The following is a 22,618-nucleotide window of genomic DNA, read 5'->3' as shown; positions in this document are numbered from 1 at the left end:
ATGTACTGGGTGACGATGGCAAACTGGCTGGGGTCATCCAGGCAGGCTCCCACGAACTGGATGACACAGGGATGGTTCAGTCGGCAGAGAATGGAAACCTCACGGCAGAACATGTCCACATCGGATTTGGAGCAGTAGGTGTTGGCTCGGTAACTTAGAATTCACATGAGAGGAAGCAGAAGGCAAAAGTGTCATAAAATATGGGCTTTTTAAATACTTCAAACTAGGTCACTGACCAAGTAGGATGGAAAAGCCTGACAAACTTACCGTTTGATTGCAACAATTTTATTTCTACATCGTCCCTTATAGACTTTTCCAAAAGACCCTAAAACAGTTTAAAATAAATAAGCTCAAATATGTTGGTTATGAACATCAAACATTTAAAGTCAATGCACTTTAATTTCTGGTACCTGAGCCAATAATCTCATGGAACTCTATCTCAGAGAGCTGAAGGTGGAAGTGTGATGGCAAACCAGCGCGGAGGAGGAGGACATCGGCCTTTTCTGCAAGAGAAACACTCATCCCATTTGTAAAACACGGGTCAGGGGAGGAGCAAGCATAAAAGCTCTGACCTTCAGAACTCTTGCATGGGGAGAGCTGTTTTTTACAGGTTTTTCCCTGAAAATTGACTGCTAGTCCTGCTCCCTGCTACAGCAAACCCCAGTGACAGACACTTGCAATGCCACAGGTTGCCTTGGGCATTCCTAGCTCTATTTTTTTTGTATCAGCCATGAGCACTGTCCCACGTTCCCAAACTCTGCCTGTACCACGGGATGGTAGCACAAAATTCCTTACATGGAGAATTAATTCATTTTTCCGTGTAGCCAGTGCTCATTGCTGCTGCTGGGGATGCTATTCCAGAGTTGGCTGGCTCTTAGTGACATGTGGAATCTAAACTTTGCAACTGAATTTGTCAACTAGTTGTCAAATGTCTCTATCTTGTTGATCTTGTTAGTTTATTACTATAGAGTTTATCAGAATATTTCTAAACAGAGAATTTTGATGCTGCTATGTAAAAGATGTAAGGATTTGATTATATCCAGAGTGAACATTTAAAGGGGAAAATTGAAAGTACCACCAAAAAAAAAAAAAAAAAAGAGGAAATATCTTAAAATACCTTAAAATATTTATCTGCATATTTCAGCTGTATTTTTTTCACAGTAACACAAATTATTTTTGGACAGAATTTTTCTTATAAGGATAATTCAGGCATTTTATGGTGTGATTTAAATGATATTTATTTGCATTCATGGAGAAGTGGGTATTTCATTAGTGCTATTTCACATCACAGCCTTTTCTCAAAGAAATAAAAAGATATATATATATATTTTAAAGTGAATGAAAACAAGGCAAATACAGGAATTGTCATTGTCCTGAGTAACAAAACGAAGTATATTGTTTCCTAAAATTATGCCAAGGAAATGGAACAATGAACCATAAAAATTCCAGGAATAATGAATCCTGTGTAGGATGTTCAGGCTGGCAAACACATTGGATCAAAAGACCACAAAAGTTCAAGTTTTCCCTTGCCATGGCAAATACCTTTTGTCATGCTTTTAATCTTCCCTAGAGGGGATGGCACTGACACATAGGAACCATCTGAAATAAAGAACAGCGTGAAATATTATGGAGTTCAACAACAGCATAAGTGATAGTGCTGATAAATTAATGAGTCAATGATGGCTGAAAGAATTAATAATAAAGGGTGAGAATTCAGACGAACACACGAACACAGCTGATGGGAGCTGGTTTGGGCTGGGATATAGTTCATTTTCTTCACTCTACCAGGCACAGCAGATTGGGATGTTGTATCCCCTCAGCCTTGAAAGGAATCTGTGTATGGCTTTACTGATTGCTGCAGAATGGTATCGACGCACAGGTATTAAGGGAGCCAACGTAGCCTTTAGATCCACTAGATTTTGTAAAGGAGCTCTGGCCAGATTCCCAAACTGGACTGTGAACATACTGCACTTTTTAGTTCACTGATGAGACTTTCCCAAAGGCCTCAGCTTTCTCCCTATACCAGAAATTTCATCCCCTTTTTTCTGCTCAAATGGAAGCCAAGTCCTTTTAGAAATCAGAATTACAAAATATCCCTGCATGTGCTAATCACTTGCCAAAATAATTTCCAGTACACCTGTGACCTTAGTCCCCTACAGATTTACATACACTTGAGCTATACTACAGCTAAACCTGGAACAGGCCAAAAGATTCAGGGAGCAGGCTGCTGCTGCTGCTGGCTGTAGGCTCCTCCGCTTTCCACACCTGGAGCAGAACATGACAAACCACAAGGTACAGCATCCTCATCCTCTCTGAGGCAGCGCTCTAACACATGGCCAAAGGTTTTGTTTAATCTAGCTCAGTTCTTGGCTCTTGTCATTTAGTCACCAATACAAATGTGTATTTTTGTAGCAAAATGTGTAATTAATTCTTCCAAAGGGGGCATTAGATATCCAAAGATATTAAAAAGTATGAAGGGGACTGAGTAGAGAAAGAGAAAATGTCAACAGTCAAAGAAACATCAGGACTAAAGAGCACACAAAGAACAGTGATGGAAGACTGTTCAGGACATGAAAAGGTGTGAGCAATGATTGACAGGGGCTGATCTTCAACTCACAGCTTTGGGCTCTCCTTTCTAGGAATAAAACCAACTGACAACTTTAATTTAAATAATGGAACATTAAATTAAGTGTACCCAGAAAATGGTGAGTCCCATGACAGTGATTTTATTTGTGGCAGACAGAACTGACCCAAAGCTCTCTGACATGGGTGGAGCTTTTCCAGAGATTTCAGCAGTCTTTAGATCAGGCCCTTTGGCTAGAGAATAAAATGATTGCTCAGCCCATACCTCCTCCAGGCTGGGAGTATTCGTTGCAGGGGGATTCATCCTGAGGTCTCTTGTAATGCTTCAGGAGGGTCACAATTGCATCATGACCTGGGAAGGAAAGAGGAAATACATGGATTTGCAGGTAACTCAAAAGTCTTTTTTTTTTTTTAAATTAATTTATACAAAATCAGGGGATTTTTAAAAAAAATGTACAACATGTCTATAAAATATCCAAAGATGTGGTGATGCTAATCTAAACCTACTGTGATTCTTAATTGTAGAAATGTGGGAAATTTCTGCCAGTAAAAACAAGCATGTTGTTTTCATGAGTCCACCTACTCCTAAAATGCAAGATATGGCAAAGGAAAAACCTGCATTGCAGAAATTCTGCAATGGAAGTTGAAATAGTCTTCAGTGGACCTGACAAGGAAAACCAGAGCCTGTAATCATTCTTTTTGTAGTCCTAACTGGAGAAATTTGTACACCTATTGCTGCAGATGGAAGCTACACTTGCCCCTGTCCCTTGAGAGGCACCAGCTGGCAGTGGGGCCACCTGCTCAGGTGTTTGATACACAAAACTCTGCCTGGCAGCATTTAAAATTCTTTCCTAAACCTTTCCAAGATGAGTTTTCCCTCAGTAATTTAATATGTATTATTTTGCCAATAATCAGGTTTTGAAAAGCCTTGCAAACTCATTGTTTTATTATATTTCAGTCACTCTCACAATAAAAGGCACTGCAGGGGAATGTCCCAGAAGTTGCAGACTCAGAAAAATGGAAGCTGCTACCTGTCTGTACATGCAAGACAGTATAACAGGAGCCATGGAAAATGCCTCACTTTGATCCACATTTGCAAGAATTCAAGATTACCGACTGATTCATCCTTCCTCACAATGGTCAGCAATAAAATGGTCAGCAATAAAATGCACATGCCAGAGGAGGAACAGCCCTTGCTGCTCAGGCTGCATGTCTCTTGTTTTAGCAGCACAGAAACACTCCTCTTCTTGAGTTTGTGCTGGATTAAACTGGTGTTTAACAGAGATCTGAGATGACAAATTGAAGTGCTGGGGTTTATAAGCCTTTGTGCCATTCCCTGGGGAGCAGATGGTGAGAGCTCTGTCTGCAGGCATTGGCAGGTTATTTTGCAGCATTATCTCCTTCCCATGCTGCCCTCTCCTTCCTGCACGGCTTCTGCGGATTTTGTAGCAGAAACTAGAAAATTGAAATACCTTTCTCATAAGCCCACATCAAACAGGTCTGCTCATCCTTTTCTCCACTGGACCTGCTGGGATCACAAGCGACGAGATTCATATCAGCTCCGTTATCCAGCAGGAACTGCACAAGGCGAATATGGCCATGGTAGCAAGCACAGTGCAATCCTGGAACATCAGAGATGTGTGGGGAGCACAACAGTCAGAACATGGCAAAACAACTGCAGCAACAACTGTAAAGTGCAAATTGATTTCCTTGATAAATAAATATATTGTCAAAAAAGTACCTGAGGCGAGAGGTGAAAATTAAACATTAAGGCTGCAAGAACCAATCTATTGCCTCTGCCCAATGTGCCACCATTTATTCTGCCACCTGCAAACCACATTTAACGACTCTGTATGTGAGAAAAAGCAAGTGGAAACAAAGACAGCTCTTTGTAGTGGGGACAGGAAGGTGTGCAGCCCTTCAGACACTATATCCCAGGAGCCTATGTCTTCGCAGAAAAATTTCTAACGCTACTTAGAAGCCTCACTATGGGAGGAACAGTTTACACCAGGTTTTGTTACTCATATACACCCTGAGGAGCCTGATACATCCTCACTGAAGTCTTATCACTTCTATGCCTCCTGTAAAAATATTTCAAGAAAGCTGTGCTCTGTCTGAAAGGTACTTGGGTGCTGGAATTACCCTGGAAATCCTGATGGTGTATGGCTTCCCAATATTTTGGTGCTGGCATATACCCTCATACACAGTAAGTATGATGATGTTACCTGTGTGCCCATCTCTCCCTTGATGATTGATGCTTACAACATTCTGGTCAAGAAGAAACTTGACAAGTTCTATGTTCTTTCCATAGGTGCAAGCACTGCAGAAGCAAAGGGAGTGGTGAGTGCTTATAGTCCATAAAAGAAGTACTTTGGCTAGCCAAAAATTTACAAAGAATTACACAGAGATAAAAATGCAGTAATAACGGATCTTTAGAAATGTGCAAATGCATGATTAATCCACCAAAGCATATTCATTTTTATTGTTTCAGAAACATTCTAATTATTGCTGAATCACCTAATTTTACACAGTTGTGCAAACAGTCTGTGTTGCAAAGTGCCTCTTAAATAGCCCTTTACAAATTTCCAGCATCCCAACAAAACCATGTTCTGCCACCTGGTTTCTCATTCAGAGTACCTGGCTCCAGCAGACATCCAGGTGGAACAAGCTCTGATCTCAGCTCCCAAACTGGACAAGGAAAGGAACCATCGTCCAACCAGGTGTTGGTGAACCTGATTTTCTTACCTTCCTTGCTCTCACTTCTTCTCTCCCTCTCTCTCTCTTCTCATTCACTGCCTGGTTCTGCCTCTTACTTCATGCCCTGTCATGCATCTCATGACACAAACTCACCCTCCCTGTGTAGCTCCCTGCTGTCTCTGTCCCTCACCTGGCTGCTGGTGAGACATTTGTAATTTTGGGTGTCGTGCCACACGCGTGTGTAAGTGGAGCTCTATTGACAATGGCATTTGAACACCTCACCTGTGGAAAGCTGTTTCACTGAATATATTCTCTTTAGTGAGGCTTTCTGTTCCTGAGAGCTGAATTATTTCCTTGACAACTTCAAACTTCCCATTGTAACAGGCACTGAAGAGGAAGCCAGTACAGAGGTGTTAGCAAATGCGGCCTTCCCACGAGCCCCAAACCTGTCAAACAGCTGCTCCGGGGCACTCACAGGTGTAGAGGTGTGTCTCCATAGATATTCACCACGTGGGGCTGCACTTCGAAGCTGCTCTGCAGTAAGAACTTCACAATATCATGGTGCCCAAATCGAGAGCAGAAGTGCAGAGGCACATGATCTTCGTTGTCCTGAGCATTCACTGCCGGTTGACCCAGAAAAAGACCACAGAAAGGATTTTATCCTTAGCACAGTATGTCTGGGATTGTTTGGGATATTTAGTAGAATTTTATGTGTTGTACCCATGCATTTTGAAACCTCCTGGGAAAATATTTGTGGGCATATTTGTTTAAAATTGAAATGTCTGTGACCTTTCGTATATTGAACCCACATTGCTCTGTGTCACCTGCAGTGCACTGTCACGGTGATTTTCTGAACTTGGGGCATACCTGCTTTCTTCCAGCTGCAAACTGATTGAGTGTTTTGATGCAGCTTTCCATGAAGCAATCATGAGTTATAAGTGACCCTTAGAAAGACCAATTTTGAAGCAGAAGTAAGATAATAACAACATCAACAGAACTGGGAACGTCCAGGCAGCACAGAACTGCTGGTATCTACCAGTAGTAGCAAACTGTTCTAAGGGCAATTGCATGGAGTGTCCCTGGAGTATCCTTGATCTGCAGATGGCAATTGTTTCAGACTGCCAGCTATCATGGACCACATCCATGCCAGGGGGCCTTCTGCCTGTTTATGGGATGGGCAATTGCATTCCAGCACCAGAAACAGGAGTGGAGGTACCTTACATGGCTCTTCCTTCATCTATCCTGTAGGGAGTGAAGAAGAGATTGGACAAGGCTCTAGGCAGAGTTCTTTGTTGGTACAGACACCTACAAGTACTGTTTTCATTATCCAAAATAAGTCTTTAGTCAGTTTTAAATGTGTTTATTTGACTCTTGGTGTATTTCTTCCTATGCTCTTCCAGAACAACCTTCTGGAAGGTATGTATGTCCTTCCAGAACAACCATAACCAGTTGATTTTGTAACTGATAGAAATGACAAACCTAGGCTTCTTTATGCAATATTTAGTTCTTGGTTCAGCCTGGCACCAGGTCTTTGAGGCAGTTTACATAAATGAATAGACTACAAGGGAATAGTTGTCCATTGGAGATGTCCAAACCTGTACTGCCAGGCTTTTCCATGCAACTCTGACAAACACCCCTCAGGAACATCTCCTACAGCTCAGCCTCCTCAGGACAGAGGCCAACCCAATCACATTCTGAGGGTCTGTCTTCTCTTTGATTTTCTGTGAGTATAACAAACAGTGAAAATGAAAATAGATTCCTATTTTAAAACCTTTTTGAAATGATGCTGAATGCTCACAGAAATGGACAGTCCTCTGAAATGTGTGGAACTTACATCTTCCCTTGTGTCTAGTGACAGAGAGCTCCAATGGTGTGTTCTGTTACTGAAATCCACAAACTTCATTAACTGCTCCCATTAACCTTCCCAGCAGTCTTGTATATAAGAAGTAAAGAAAAGTAGACTCTTTTCCCTCTCTATTCTAAAATAATTCTTCACTTTATAGCATCATGTGACATGTTGGCCTTTAGTTTTTATTATGACCTGACATTCTGGTACCATTTTACCAGATCCATTGTGAAGTGCAATAAGTAAGAGTGGAATAAATGTCAAAATTTTATAATGATAAGTATCAGCAATTTAGAACATGTTCCCACAGAATGGCCTGAAGGACATCAGGGGCCTCAGTCTACAACACAACAAGGTGCAGGGTGGAGAAAGGAAGGAACACTCCTTTACTTAACCAGTCAGAAATGCCTGCAAACCATTTCCTTTGCCTCTAGAAGGATCTATAACTAGACCATGGGATAATGGGTTTTGTTTCAATTGGTAGCTTTTTGCTTTCTAAATGAAGCACACCAGATACACTTTGTCTTAAAAAGAAGGAGAATACTGTCTTAAAAAGAAGGAGAAGTTCACATTCAATACAGCAGAAAATCAGTCAAAACATCTTAGAAGAGTGTTATGGAGAAAAAAATACCATCCTACTGATTCAGGATTTACTCAAGAAGACTACAGAAGAGTTCTTCAAAATGAAATTTTTAAAGTACATTTATATTAAATTAGACCATAGAATGCAACTGTCTGGGCAGTCAGGGACTGAAAACTGAGGTTGCCTTACAAGTAAGCAGGAAAACTGAGCAAATGCCAAATTCTTGTCTGGAAAAAAAAAGAATTCTGCAGAAATCATTCTTAGCACTGAGACATGACATTGGTAGAAAGTAACAGGTGAAACCGTTATTGTAAACGAATAAATGGAAAAAAGGACAGTGCAGGAAAGTGCTTGAAAGAGCTTATGGGATTTCTGAAAATACACTTAGTTCTTCCCCAGAGTGTTTATGCTAAAAGAAATTATGGGATTGGCATCTGGAGAACCAGCCACACTTGTAACACTGGGTTTATACATGGGCCACATGTAGAACATGAACCTTTGTGATGACACATATATAAGCAGCACATTTCTTTTACATGCTTTTCTTATAATTTGTGGTTGGGCTGGAGAAGGATTTTGGCGATTGTTAGGCTGCAAATATTCTTACTTTCAGCAGCATTCTGACCTTTTCAGCCTGATTCAGTGGTCACTGCTTGTTTTCAGTCACTGTGGTTTTGGGCTGACTAGCGAGTCACATTATGTTAAAAGAAATAGTTCAAGTTTGTGACCCCAATTACTGATCTGCACTGAACAGTGCCAAATTTATTCAGGTTCTTTCCCCAAATCCTTTCATTCCTGGGCTCTAAAGACTTGTTCCTCCACTGCTGCATTTATAGCAAGTTTCAAAGTGTGCTACTTTAAGAGCAAAAGGCTTCCCGCTTCCAGTCTCCCTTTTCTTTTTTCTGTGCTGAAGATTCTGAGTTTAAAGAAAAGGACCTGAAATGGTGCCCCAGATTCTTTCCTTTTGGAATAAAGTCTCTAATGCAGAGCAAACCTCCCACTGCCTTGTCATGATGAGAGAATGTCTCTTTTTTCCCCCCTTTATTATAATTATATCGGCTCAGTGCACACACATCGAGGCTGAAACACCCTGAGCTCGCTACTGAAAACAGCATGCACAGACCTGACTGTGCTGCTTCCCTCCATGCTTTTTTCCTGCATGAGGAGGATGTGTGATTGCTGGCAAGACTCACAGAGAACATGGTAAATTGATGTATTAAAGATCAGTACATTTCCAAGCAATGTACTGTTCCTTTCCAAAAACCATCTCTGTCCCTTACTCTGAGGATAAGAAATTAATTTCTAAATAATTTGAACTTTGCTCAGTATTTCACAGAATCATAGAATGGCCTGGGTTGGAAGGGACCTTGACCTTTAAGGTCCCTCCCCATGGGCAGGGACACCTTCCACTGTCCCAGGCTGCTTCAAACCCTGTCCAATCTGGTCTTTTTTCTGTGCTGAAGATTCTGAGTTTAAAGAAAAGGACCTGAAATGGTGCCCCAGATTCTTTCCTTTTGGAATAAAGTCTCTAATGCAGAGCAAACCTCCCACTGCCTTGTCATGATGAGAGAATGTCTCTTTTTTCCCCCCTTTATTATAATTATATCGGCTCAGTGCACACACATCGAGGCTGAAACACCCTGAGCTCGCTACTGAAAACAGCATGCACAGACCTGACTGTGCTGCTTCCCTCCATGCTTTTTTCCTGCATGAGGAGGATGTGTGATTGCTGGCAAGACTCACAGAGAACATGGTAAATTGATGTATTAAAGATCAGTACATTTCCAAGCAATGTACTGTTCCTTTCCAAAAACCATCTCTGTCCCTTACTCTGAGGATAAGAAATTAATTTCTAAATAATTTGAACTTTGCTCAGTATTTCACAGAATCATAGAATGGCCTGGGTTGGAAGGGACCTTGACCTTTAAGGTCCCTCCCCATGGGCAGGGACACCTTCCACTGTCCCAGGCTGCTTCAAACCCTGTCCAATCTGGCCTTGGACACTTCCAAGGATGGGGCAGCCACAGATTCTCTGGGCACCCTGTGCCAGGGTCTCACCACCTACACAGGGAAGAATTTTTTTCCGGTGTTTAATCTAACCCTGCCCTCTGTCAGTGTGAAGCCATTCCCCTTGTCCTGTCACTCCAGGCCCTTGTAAATAGTCTCTCTCCATCTTTCTTTAGGGCTACCTTCAGGTACAGGTAAGAATCTCTGCATTAATAATCACAATATGCATAAAATGTGACCTCTAAGTTACAACATTTGTGTGCCTTTGTGGGATGTGTCAGCAGTATGCATGGCCACACTGACACAGGAGTCACAGCAAAGCAAGAGTAAGGCTGCAGTGTGGCACATTTTGTGCCTTCAGCGTTACTGAAACAGCAAAAGGAGGGGGAACAGAGCAAGAGTAAGAACCCAGCAGAACCACCAGCTGCACACTGACATTAGTCACAGGAGAAACTCTTCTGAGTTGCGACACAGGCGGAGTATAAGCAATGAAACGCAAAGTCACAGCCGAGTGACATCGCTGTGAGGCCAGCTGGGCAAGGAACACCCCAACCCACAGAACACCCAGAGTGTGCTCAGACACCTCTGTGCAGCCCACCACGTTTTCACACAGGCACTTTCTCTGACAGAAAATGGCCCACAGTGAAGAGTAGGAAGCTCGTGGAGCGTAATAAATCATGTGCTAAAAAATCTCCTTTTCTGTGGAATTTCGACTTCCGTATGAATTATTTTAAATTATTTGCTGCATAATTTCAACTTAAAACCCTTCTCCTGTACCTCATTCTCTAGTTCTCTGTGCATTTAAGTCACTTTGACTACAAATACTCATCACATGGCCACATGCTCCCTGCCTGGATAAATGTCTAAATAATGAGCCACCTCTGCATGTGAAACTTAATTTTGTTTTCTGCCCTATCTAACATCTGTTAGATGTTTTTCACCTCTAACTTATTACTGAAAATAGAGTAAATGAGAGATGACAAACCAGCATACTTAAGTGAGGAAAAGTCTCCAGCTGCCCTTTTCTTGTTTCAGTTGTCCAAAGATGATACATGCATACACACAAATAGTATGTGTTAGGAAGCTAAGATTCTGTCTACAAAACACAATGCTAAGGATGATTTTTAAATATCTTTTCTTACCATCAGCTTTGCTTCCCTCTTCCATCAAAAGCTTTGTGATGTTGAGAAAGCCTTTGGCAGCAGCCAGATGGAGAGGTCTGTCCCCAACTTCACCACTCACATTCACATCAGCTCCGAACTTCAGTAAGAGGTGGGTTACCTAAATATTTAATTAAGGTTAATTAAAATATCACATGAAAATAAAACTTTGAGAACATCAGATCCAGTATTGCATTGGGTAATACTATATGTGAGCATCTCTGTAAAGTTAAAACAGGGAGAAGAGATTCAATAGAAAACTAATTTTTAAGTTACATGTCTATAAAAATATTAAAATTCTCAAAAGCAAGCTCACATTCATTCTCAAAAACGTTCTCTATGGTGAAGGGTCACCAGACATGTTTGAATGACCAATCAGCATAATAAAGCAACACTCTCAAAGTCCCCACGAGCCAGAGCTGTGGCTCCTGTCTGATAGGTCTCTTCTCCCAGAGCCCCACAGGAGCTTTCAGCACCATCTCACAGGACTGTGACTGCTTGTTCTGAAGTGGCTTGTGGCAAATGAGCGAGCTAATCTCTCAGCCCCTACAGCAGCAGTTTCTTCTGGATGATGAGGTGCACAGACATGAAAGCAGCACCTCAGGTCCCTGGCTCACTCACACCCTTGCTCTCACCCAGCTGCAGGGCAGAGCACTCCAATCATCTGGACTTGCTGCTTTCAAAAGCTCTCCCTAGACAGCTCCTCCATGCACCCGAAGTAACACTTCACTGGAGTGGAAAAGACACCGTTCAAAGTCATCCTTTGAAACTTTGAACACCCCAGAACACAAGGCTTTAGCCAGAGAAAGACACAGAGAATACTTGCATAAACCAAACAGGCCCATTATCACAGTTCACATAATAAAAGGGCTGCTCAGGGCTAATACTGGGCTGTGGATTAGCCATGTGTCAATTGTACTGTCCAAATATACAGAAGAAAGAGAGTTGAGGGGCTCAGTGTCAGCTTTGGTCAGAACTCCAGACTGTGTTTCAGTCAGCCTGTGATCTGTGTGAATGGAGAAAGCTCAGCTGCACTGATCATGTGCACAGCACTTCAGGGAAAATCCTGCTCGCTGAATGATCATTTTTTCCCACTAAGTGAAAAGTTTGTGGATTCCAAGGAAAGCCAATAGAATTGCCATTAAATTATTACTGGAAAGTGATGTTCACTTCCTCGAGAGGTTTGGAAAGCACAGACACATTCCCCAGGCAATCTCTGACATGGGATGAATGAACAGCAGATGAAAAGTGCCTCTAGGCCCAAGCCTGCTTATCAAAGCCCGCTAAAGAACCCTTTGTTTCAAGAGGTCTCAAGGGCAAAACTCCATGTTTTGCTGGGGTCTAGTACAGAGGACAGAAGTGTAGAAATTTCCTGTTGATTTTCAGACTCTTAGGGCAAGCAGAGATGTGTAGTTATACACATCTCTGAGTGTAATTTCAGTATATGAGGTTTTTGCATGGAAGGACCCTCTGGAACGTAAAGCAGAACCATCTAACACTAAACCTACAGGTGACTTGGTTCCCCTGCCCAGGGGTCTGAATCTGCCCTCAGTTACCTGCTCATGGCCATAATATGCAGCAATATGCAGGGGGGTGAAGAACACTGCATCCTGCACGTTCACATAGGCTCCGTGCTGCAGCAGAATATCCACAGCCTGCAAGGAAACCAACACGACATTCCAGTTAGAAGCAATATATATATATTATATGTGCTCAGCTGATAAAACAGGACTTGGAAACCTCATGCCTCCAATTTTAAAAAGTCAGCCCCAAACAAGTTATAATGGTGCAGAGCTGTGTACAGCATGTAAAAGTGATTAACTTACAGTACTTGAACTGAACACTGAATGTCACTGATGCTTTATAAATAAGCCTGAAAATCAGTGTGCTGGTAAAAAACCTGATGTACGAAGTAAGAGGCACAGAAATGGCTATGTGGATGTTCTCAGAACAACCTTAATTTTCTTTTAGCCATTATGAACAAAGAGCTGTAAACATATCACAGCTTTTAGAAGTGAAAAAGGGACACAAAATGAAAGATCCTTTTAAATTTAAATGTGTGAAGGTAAATCCTCAAACATGGAAGCATTTCTTTGTATTTTAGAAGATAATAGTTATTTGGCTTCAGTAAATAACCCTGTTTTCTTTCAAATTTCTACTTTTTTTTGGTCCTTCAGGAGGCCCATGTATTTCTGGAAAGCTATGAACTCTCAAGAAAAATCTTGCTGCACAGCTGTCAAAATAGAAGCCTGAATGAAACCACTTTGGGTTCTACACTGAAGCCTGAGGGCTGCTCGTTTTTCTGAAGCACAAGGGAGTCTTTGGGCACATGAAGGGCTTGGGCTGGGGATTACTCCAGAAGTTCTACATATCCTTTTGATGGATGCAAATTTTTGCATGTCATGATGATGAAAGACACTGGACCATGAATCACCACAGCACAGTGAAGAACTGGGACTAACAAGGGTGCGGAAGTGGCCAGCTCCTGTACTACACCGTTCCTACCGGAGCCTGCCCGTGATGAGCCCCTGGAGGACGCCAGCCAGTGTCAGCTGCAGCGATGCAGAAGTCTGTCACCTGCCCTCTAGGCTGAGACCCCCCAAATCATGTCACACGTGCAACAACAAGGGCAGTCAGTTCAATCCATGTCACTCCCAAGTGCTCTGAGAACACAAATTGTTCCCAAGCAACATCAGTGTACAGGGATTGTTTCTTTACACAGTTTGAATTATTTTTTTCCGTGTGATGGCCTGAAGATATTTTCTGCATAAAGTCTGTGCCTGACATATGTAAATGTGTCCATTTCCCATTAGTTTTAACCATTTTTCTATGGCATCAGCTGTAACTTCCCTTGGAGGCAGCACTGCAGGGCCAGGTCTGACTATTCCCATGGGTGGAGGTTCTGCGTCATCCCTGGAATGCTCTCAGTGCTGCATCACTCTCATTGTGATCCCCCCATCCCCTTTATATACAGTCAGAATTTCCCTTGCTGAATGTCACATGTGTTGACATCCTTTTGCTGTGAATCCTTTTGCTGCAGATCTCAAAAAAGCATTTGACTACATAATAAAAATCTTAAGAAAGATCCCCTGAGATCGCTGGAGAAGCTGCTGGCTCTTCTATCAACCAAAGGACAGCTCAGCAGCAGGCACCCACTGGATGGGTGGGAACGTGTTCAGGTAGTAAATAAAGGACACACTCAGTTATTTAGTTAACACAGCTGGCTGGTTAACAAACAACTGATTCCCTCCACTGTCTTTCCCGTATCTGGCCAATTTTCAATATCTTGGTGGGTCAGAGGTGGAAACATAGAGCCAGCTAGCCAGGGATTTAAAATGGCTTTGAAGTGATTCATCTAAGACATTTTTCAGCAAACTTCCATGATAAAACCACTATGAAGTTGTAGCTGTTTTCTCCGAAAAGAGATGTTCGGGCCTGTAGCTTTTACATGAATATGACTGAAATGTCTTTGGATCAGCTTGATTTTAATTTAGCCATGAACTGTGAGGCTGCAACACATTCAGAGATACGACCACAACTCCAATTCTCCTTAATCTCTTTGGGAGCTGGAATTCAAAATTTAGATTAATCTAGAAGCTTTCAAGGTGGATCTTCAAGATGAAAAAACTGTGTTGAGTGATGTGAATCCATCTCTGATGATGAACATAAAATTAGATGGGTTTTGACACATTTTCCAGGCTGTAGCAATGGCAGCCATGCTTGCTGCTTTGTGATCTCCTGATAAATAGAATTCGGTGTGCTGTACTAAGCAAACTCCACTCAAGTGTAAATTATGAGAGGGGTACAGAGACAGGCTTGATAATTTCTCAGACAAGACATCTTTCTAGGAAAGAAAAAAGGAGTCTTAGAAAGCACTGAAAGCTGTCATAGGCATCACAAGTAGGAGGGTATGCTGGAGGGATGTGCAAGGATAGAAATACTTCAGAAACCAAGGAGAAAAAAAAAAAATCCTCAGGAGACAGACTGTGAGTGAAGGTGAAGCTCGTAACCCAGGGGACATTCCCAAGCTGCAGAGAAAGAAGCTGGATGGGCTGGTCAAAGGCAGCCAGCAGCATCCCAGTGAGGTTCACGCCATCCTGAAAAACAAGGGGAACTAATACTTCCCTTTTCCTCGTACAACCAATTTTTATTTCAAAACAATACTTTGAATTATTTGTACAATAGTCTTACTTTGTAATTTCTCTTAAAATTCTCTTTAAAAAGTTTTATTCAGAAATTTTTGAACAGTCAAGTCAAATGATATTCACTTCAAAGACAATTAATTAAGTCACTCTGAAGTTCAGAAGGAGCCAACAAAAAACCCCATGAGACAGACATAAGGACCTTATGTTTTGGACAAGGGCAAGGGATAAAAGCTCATCTAAGAAAACTAGATCAGTGATTATTGATTTTTTAGCAGGTAAAATTTAAATGAGAAGACAATTTCAGCAATTAAGGCCTTTGCACAATGCCAGCCTCCATACAGCCTTACACTGAAATATCTACAGAATCTCTAAGAAGATTCTTCCCTTTTCTCTAACAGATCCTTGGCACACATACACTCATAGCTCAGACCCTCAGGTGTGCAGGTACAGAAACTGAGTGGCACTGGTTCATCCTGCCTGTGACCCTCCATCCAGCTCATGCATCTGCAGGTGTTGCAGTCTCAGAGTGAAAACTTTAATTTATATGAAATAGAAAAGACAGAAAGACACTGGCTTTCCAAGGTGCTAATATTGGACAGCACGTAAATGTGGAAGAGGTCCATGCATTATTTATTCAGCAATGACTTCCCTAGACTGGAAACATTTCACGTTTTCAAAATAACAGTCTTAGTGAGAGATTTATTGAACTTATTTGCTGATTTTCTAATATGTTTGTAATTTTATTTTATAATTTTTCATTAATTTTATTTACCTTACAGGTTTTTAAAATTTATTTTTTAATTTTTCATTAATTTTTCATTCTTCTCATTGAGAACTGCAATTTCCATTAACAGTCAAAATCAGCAAACAGCATATTTTTGGTGAAGTACAATACAGCCCTAAGTCATAGAGAACATGCCCACTGGCTCAAATGAGCGGCAACATCCCATTGATGCTGATGGCCTCATCCCAGAGAGTGGGTTCAGAGGTTTCAGGTCTGGTAATGCAGAAAAGCCAAAGACTGACTGTTTGGGGAAGTGGGAAAAAAAGCATTTTTTTCTCAGTTCTACCTTTCTTCTAAATATAGTCAGTAATCTCCTGCAGTAAAAAACTATGTTGCATAGACAGGGATATATACCTCTGCTATTTATTTAATGCTATAAAAAATTATTTACCTTATTTGAATCAGGAAGACAACCAAAAATCAATTTCCTCTTTCTTAAACCTATTGTATTTATAAGGGGGGTTGAAAAAATGATTCCATATTGTCATGAATATTAATGAAATTGTGGACAAAACAAGCTACTTTATCTAGCAGAGGAACTTCTAAGCTGACTGAAAATTTCACAACTATATAAAGAAGGAAAGCAAGAGCTTGGACTATAAATCCTTGGTTCCAAGAGCAGCAGATGAACCAAATGAGTTATATAGAGTCCCACTTCATTTATGGAGGTGCTTCTGATACAGAGCTGATCATTCCCAAGGTAGATATAAGGAACTTTTCAAAACTACTTACAGTTTATTTTTTATTGAGTTAATGGACTCATCCTTGTTGGGTTGTGAGCACCCTAATTTGCCCATAACCTCAGCAGGGTCTTGGGACGTGGGAGCAACAGCAGGTCTGCCTTTGGTATTTACAGCAAAAGGCCCAGACATTTTAAAAATTACTTGGAACCCCAGAGTGCTCAGAGAAAAGCAGTTTGCACTGTCCACAGAGGAGACATTAAATACCTGTGAATGAGACCCTCCCAGAGGCAGGGCTCAGGGTAACAGCTCCACCATCAGCCTGCACAGAACTATTAGAATCAAAGAATCATCAAGGTTGGAAAAGACCTCCAAGACCTATCATGTCCAACCTTTGATCTGTGTCCTTTGTGCATGTTTGTTCAATGCAAAAATACATGCACAGATTAATTTTCCCAAAATGCAAAAAAAAATCCAGTAAAATCCAGCTGTACTTAACCAGTTCTGAGTTTTGTTTTGGAAGACATCAGTGTAAAACAGAATGACCTGCCAATGTTAGCACTCACCTGTTTCAGTCCTGTGCAGCAAAAGAGAGACATACCTTGTGGTGGCCGGCGATGGTGGCGACGTGCAGGGCCGTCAGTGCTCCATACCCAACCTGCTGGATGTCAGCCCCGCCATGCAGCAGCGCTGTGAGCAGCTCCACATTGTCCTAAAAGCCATGGATTTAACCCATATCATTCCTGGGACACAGCTCTCACAGCTGAAGGGAGCAGCCCCAGCCTTGGCCTCTCCGGCTGTGACACCACTGGCCTTGATGGAGAGGGACCAGCCGTGGTCCAGGGGCTCAGGGTGCAAGGAGAGGCTGGGGGAAGGTTTGTCCCAGGCACCAGACATCTCTCTTTTGCTATACTAAAGCCTGTGTGTTAGAAAAGTCTCTATCCTGATTTTATGGCGGCACTGGACAACTCCTCTGTCCTGAGTTGCATTGGATGTCTGCATCAGTAATTCCAAAGCAATATCCTACCCCGTGGATGACATTGCAAAAGCACATGCTGTTTCCTGTGCATGGGCTCCTAAAAAGGCATTTTCCTATGCACCACAATTGTGAAATTTACATTTTCACCAGAAATAATGACTAGAGAGCTCATCTAGACAGTTCAGACAAATCAGTTGCTCAGTTCTGATTTCCTGTCATCAATTCTATTTAAAATCATTTACCTTATAAGCTGCCAAGTGCAGAGCTGTAAATCCATTTCTCGTTAGTCGGGATGGGCGCAGCCCTTTCAGCATGAGAGTTCTGATGTGTGATTTGTTGCCTTTAGAGAGAAAAGTGGAAAAAAAAGGAAGTTAAAGGAAAGAACATGCAGATGAGGTAAGAAGCTCCTGTGTGAGTTTGAAAGCAGAGAAATAGGTATCTTGACTGCTGACCTGAGGCAAGTAATAAAATACATCTTTTGAAACCTTGAAATGATGAGGCTGATGGAAATATCTCATTGGCCAGGACAATTGGAAGTCTGGCCACATACCAGCTCACTGTTTGTTCACACTTTAATGAGGATTTAGCTGAACTGCTAGAGAAGCAAACTCCTCCTTTAACATCCAGACCATGCTGCAAAGAGCTCCATGAACCAGAAGGCGCTTCTGGAACCTCTGGTTCCTCAGTCTCTGAGCTCCTTTGCCATCTCACAACTGGAGCACTGCTCTCCCTATGCAGGACAACCTCACAGGGACAGTCATTTTGGGGAGTGCTAATGTAGGTCCACACAGGCAAGTAGCTTTGCTCTGACCTTTTTGATGCATGGTGAATACATAAATAAATTCAATAAATTCATCTGCCTTCTGAATAGTTGTGGCAGTAACCAAGGACAATGTCAGCTCTAGTAGCTCTTTGGCCTCCTCCAAGTGTTCACATAACTAATAATTCATGTGTGCTTTCTTCCTCTCAGCTACCCCAACTGCTCTAATGTTCCCATGCATTGATGCCATCTTTGGATAGGCTCTTGCACTCAAAAGTGGCAAGTGAAGAACCACTCGGTTTTCAGCAGTGCAGGATCAGGTGGTTCCACGTGGTGAACATCTAACAAAGATTGATAAAATCACTTATGCATATCATTAGTCAGTACTTCGCAGAGCTGAAACCTCAGGGTAAAAGTCTCTTTGCCTCTCTTAGCCAATTTCTGCTGAAAACTGTATAACAAGAGCAAAGCAAGTGCATGAACTAATGACTTGGTGTGGATAACAGAGCAGCTGTGTGGATCCAAGTGGAAAATCCCACCATTAGTATGTTTTTATGAGCATCCCAGAACACATCTTGCCCTCTTCTCCTGTGTATTCTGATCTCCTATCTGCCAAAGCCCTATCAGCTGATGTTTGTCACTAAAGCATTTCAGTTATTCTTCTTTTAATCAATGTGAAATAAAATACAGGTATTTTCATTACACTAGAAAAACTGGTGGTTTAAGTATGGCAAAGTGCTGCTCCAACAATGTCCCTGTCCTGGAGCTTGAGTCATGGACAGAATCCAGAAATGTGGAGCCATGCTCCGTAATGAGTGTAGATTAACGAATGGATATAGAAGCAATTTTGAATGAGTTGAACCCCTGTAGTAAATCACACTGCATCATCAACCAGAACTTTTGTCAGACTGAAGAATCAGCTGTTATGGGGCTCTTTGTAACTCAGTGCAGCCCTCTGGCAGTGCAGCTTAGAGTGAGGCTGAGAGCTGCTTCTCCATCTGAGAAGTTCCCTGAAAACACAGTCCTCCTGACACTTCCAGCCAGAAGAAATCAGTAATTGTCCCCAGTGTCTCACCACGCTGTTGCAGACACCTACCCCCACACACACAGCACAGGTGGAGCAGCGAGAGCCCGTTCTCCGTGCGGTAATTCAGATTGACTTTGCAGAAGGCTTCATCAGAGCTGAAAAGGGGATTTTACAGATGATTACTTCTTTCATCTTTCAGCACAGCTTCTTGCATGTGGGAAACATTTAAAAGAAAAATCTCAATGTAATTTTTTTGAGACACAAGGCTGAATTTATACCCAGGTTACAGTCTGTAAATCTAGAAATACTTTACTACTATCAGGTTGAGTGGTCCAGATTTATCGTTTTCTGAGAAATCCTGCTATGCAATCACAATATATACATTCAAAATGTATCTAAATTAGGGGAAATAAGAGGAAAGACTCTTTAAAAATATAAATAATCCATACAAACTCAGCTTCTCTTGTAATGCAGTAATAATTAAGAAGTATTTTTTAAATGTGTGTATTGATTCTAAAATGGTGAGTAGGGCATGCATGGAGCAAGGACCATCTTGCTAAGTGAAAAGAATAATCAGGAAAAGCCTATAAAACATGAGTTTATACTCCCCAAATGGGATCACAGGGACAGTGATCACTGTGCTCGCTTACAAGTTGTTAAATGAAATGGTACTTGGACATTTTAGCTTTTGTCATCAAGCCTTGTAGGTTTCCTTCAGCACAGACTGATTTGTTACTGATCCATCAAACACTCTAAGTAATTACAGTTATTGAAAACTAAATAGACCTATAGTTAATATTTCTTTGGAGAATCTTGATTTTGGCCTGCCCATAGAAGTTTGGGATTTTCCATTCCGTATCAGCACATCCATGACCCTGATTTTGCAGGATTTGTGTAACTATAAACCCACCCTGAGGGAGGAGCAACCATTAAATATATTTAACAAGGTTACAATAAAAAGTAATGTTTCAGTACTTTTCTCTAATTTTAAAATACAAACTTATGCTGAGCTCCCCTTAGCAGGATGACCCATTAAGAAGGGGGACACTTGGGGTTTTCTTTCAATAAATATTTCAATAATTTATTCTTTAAATAGAATTTAAAAGGCAGACAAAGATGGAGACTTGTCTTTACTTCTGTTTTGCCAGTTAAGTCTATGCTCTAACCTACTTGTTCATTGTATATCATCACTCTGAAGCTGGACTAAAACCTGTGTTTCCATATTGGGCGTTTTATGATGTGCAGAAACAGTGCATGATTTGAAAAGGATAAAACCAGAGTATAACAGTTACTGTTTATGCAAAAAATGGACTTATTTGCCAAAACTGTGTGCTTCAGAGAGAATGATTCTACAATCAGTCTAGATTCTCATATGCATTCCTTAGAAGGGTTTCACATGCCAGGGGAGCTCATTTTTTGATGTCTTATATTAAAACCACTTTGGTAAGAAACATTTTTTTCCCCCATGGGTGAGGGCAACTTTTGGAAACTAAATCACTGGCTGATTCTTAAAGCCTGACCTACAAAGAAAAGCCTTCCCACTGCACTGTCCTCAGGATGATCAGTTCCCCCTGCTATGGAGAGAGGAGCAAGGCTCTGTAGCTGAAGAGTTTCGCCAACACTGAAGCTTACCTGGGCTGGTCCGACAGACTGAGCTGAGCTGCCAGAGCCCTGCTAACCTTGACGGGAGTTTTAATTTCTTCTTATGCTTAGTGCAGGGAGTTAGCACTTCCACCATATACTCCCTTGTCTTGATTATCTAAAATAAAGAGTACCCCGGCTCCAATTTGTAAAAATTATCAATTTTACTACTAAACAGGATTAAAATGAGGAAAGTAATTAACTGAAGCATAACCGAAGTAGTCAGCACCCTGCAGAGAAAGCTCAGTGGCTCAAACAGTGGTAGCAGCGGCAGCTGAAATGGAGCATGAGGAATAATTTATACAGCCAGGTATATCTGGCTTTTTTGATCTTGTGATTTATTTCTGATTAGAATCCCCTGTTTCTTCAAGGGATTTTGATGTCTGAAATTATTTGCCTGGTCATTTTCTCAACTCACTTCCAGTCTGTGAGCTGGGTGTTTGCTGCACTGGAGCTTTGCAGGTAATGAACACGTCAGGGCATTACTTGGTTGGGTGAGCCTGTGGGGGAGCATGTGCTACCCTGAGAAAACCAGTAGAATCCTAATTTTGAATCCACTACTTTTGTGTTTGTTTACAGTGTGATACTTCAGCAATATTCCTGGCTGCAGAAACACATCCGCAAAACTGAAAAGTGCACAGCAAAATCAAACATTCTACTAATGCTAATTAATTTACAAAAGTATATAGGTGTTTGTTGTAAAATATTGGCATTAATAATCAGCAGCCACTAATTTTGGTACTCTGCTGTGGGGCTCTGCCCAGCACTGTGATGACGTATTCCCAAAAATAGACATAAAGAACATGCATTCCATACACGAGAAACTCTGTCCATAAAAAACACCTGAGACTGAAAATACTGTTCGATAGCAAATAGTCATTTGAAAGAAATCAATAAACAGATTCCCAGAATATTTTACCTAAAAACATGCTTCAACTCTGCCAGCTCCTTCTCCTTGACTTGCAGGTCGTCCTCCAACCGCTCTGTGACTGTGGCATAGGATTCACTGACTTTCTTCTTCCATTCATCTACAACAAAAACTCCTAATTGATAAAACACTTCAAAGCACAAAAGTCATAATGTCCCTGTAACCGAAACTCTCAATTTTTTAACATCCAATTGTAAAATTTCATATATCTTTCTATTAAAGTTTAAAATAGCTATTAAACTGCTCCTGCTGCAGCCAATACAGAAATATATACAAGGATTTCAGAGACAGTGCATATGAATCCTTACCAGAAATATTTTAATATTAACTAATATTTAAGAGAAAACTTAAAGCTCAGGTAGCATTTGTTAGCTCTCATTTCCTAAACAGGCACACAGCAGAAAAAGGTTGGAGATTTAAAGGCTTTTCTCATGAAGTATGAGTTAAATCAACATAGTAATATAGGTTAATATGATCTTATATAATTGCCCAGCTAAATTTAGTTTAGTAGCTTTTTTTGTCCTTTTTGTCTTCTTTCACAGTCTGTATCTGGGTTAAGTCAAGAACAATACCTGAGCCTTGAACTCAAGAGTAAACCAGCAATGAGTTATCTCCCGAAATACCATTTGCTCCTTGCCGATGGATGGATGGCACATTGCCTGTAAAAAAGTGACATTAGTTACCCGTGCAAGTCTGGGTTGGTCTAGATTTATAATTTCCCATTTGTCCAATATATCTTCTTTGTTTCAGCAAAGTTCTTGCAGTAATATGATTCCCTGTTCAGGGGCAGTGACAGTC

The 22,618-nt window shown here is 41.3% G+C and overlaps 1 protein-coding gene across 1 annotated transcript in view; it reads right to left on the bottom strand.

The window, feature by feature from the left end:
• The window catches only part of LOC103612923 (serine/threonine-protein kinase TNNI3K), a 35,882-nt gene extending 13,264 nt beyond the window's left edge, over positions 1 to 22,618 (bottom strand). Inside the window, exons 1-16 of the mRNA XM_017729383.1 lie at positions 22,504 to 22,618; positions 21,812 to 21,920; positions 19,321 to 19,406; positions 17,707 to 17,804; positions 17,087 to 17,197; positions 12,433 to 12,531; positions 10,859 to 10,997; positions 5,756 to 5,900; positions 5,563 to 5,667; positions 4,809 to 4,903; positions 4,056 to 4,205; positions 2,849 to 2,935; positions 1,543 to 1,599; positions 411 to 503; positions 268 to 325; positions 3 to 153 (exon numbers count right to left, since the gene is read on the bottom strand). Coding sequence (XP_017584872.1) covers positions 3 to 153; positions 268 to 325; positions 411 to 503; positions 1,543 to 1,599; positions 2,849 to 2,935; positions 4,056 to 4,205; positions 4,809 to 4,903; positions 5,563 to 5,667; positions 5,756 to 5,900; positions 10,859 to 10,997; positions 12,433 to 12,531; positions 17,087 to 17,197; positions 17,707 to 17,804; positions 19,321 to 19,406; positions 21,812 to 21,920; positions 22,504 to 22,543 — 1,623 coding nt within the window. The 5' untranslated portion in view covers positions 22,544 to 22,618. The remainder of the gene's footprint in view (positions 1 to 2; positions 154 to 267; positions 326 to 410; positions 504 to 1,542; positions 1,600 to 2,848; positions 2,936 to 4,055; positions 4,206 to 4,808; positions 4,904 to 5,562; positions 5,668 to 5,755; positions 5,901 to 10,858; positions 10,998 to 12,432; positions 12,532 to 17,086; positions 17,198 to 17,706; positions 17,805 to 19,320; positions 19,407 to 21,811; positions 21,921 to 22,503) is intronic.

This window comes from Corvus brachyrhynchos, unplaced genomic scaffold (assembly GCF_000691975.1).
Source record: "Corvus brachyrhynchos isolate BGI_N302 unplaced genomic scaffold, ASM69197v1 scaffold720, whole genome shotgun sequence".
In the NCBI taxonomy this organism is placed as follows: domain Eukaryota; kingdom Metazoa; phylum Chordata; class Aves; order Passeriformes; family Corvidae; genus Corvus; species Corvus brachyrhynchos.
The sequence above is the reverse complement of the archived record's forward strand: the minus strand, read 5'-3'. Positions and strand labels throughout refer to the sequence as shown.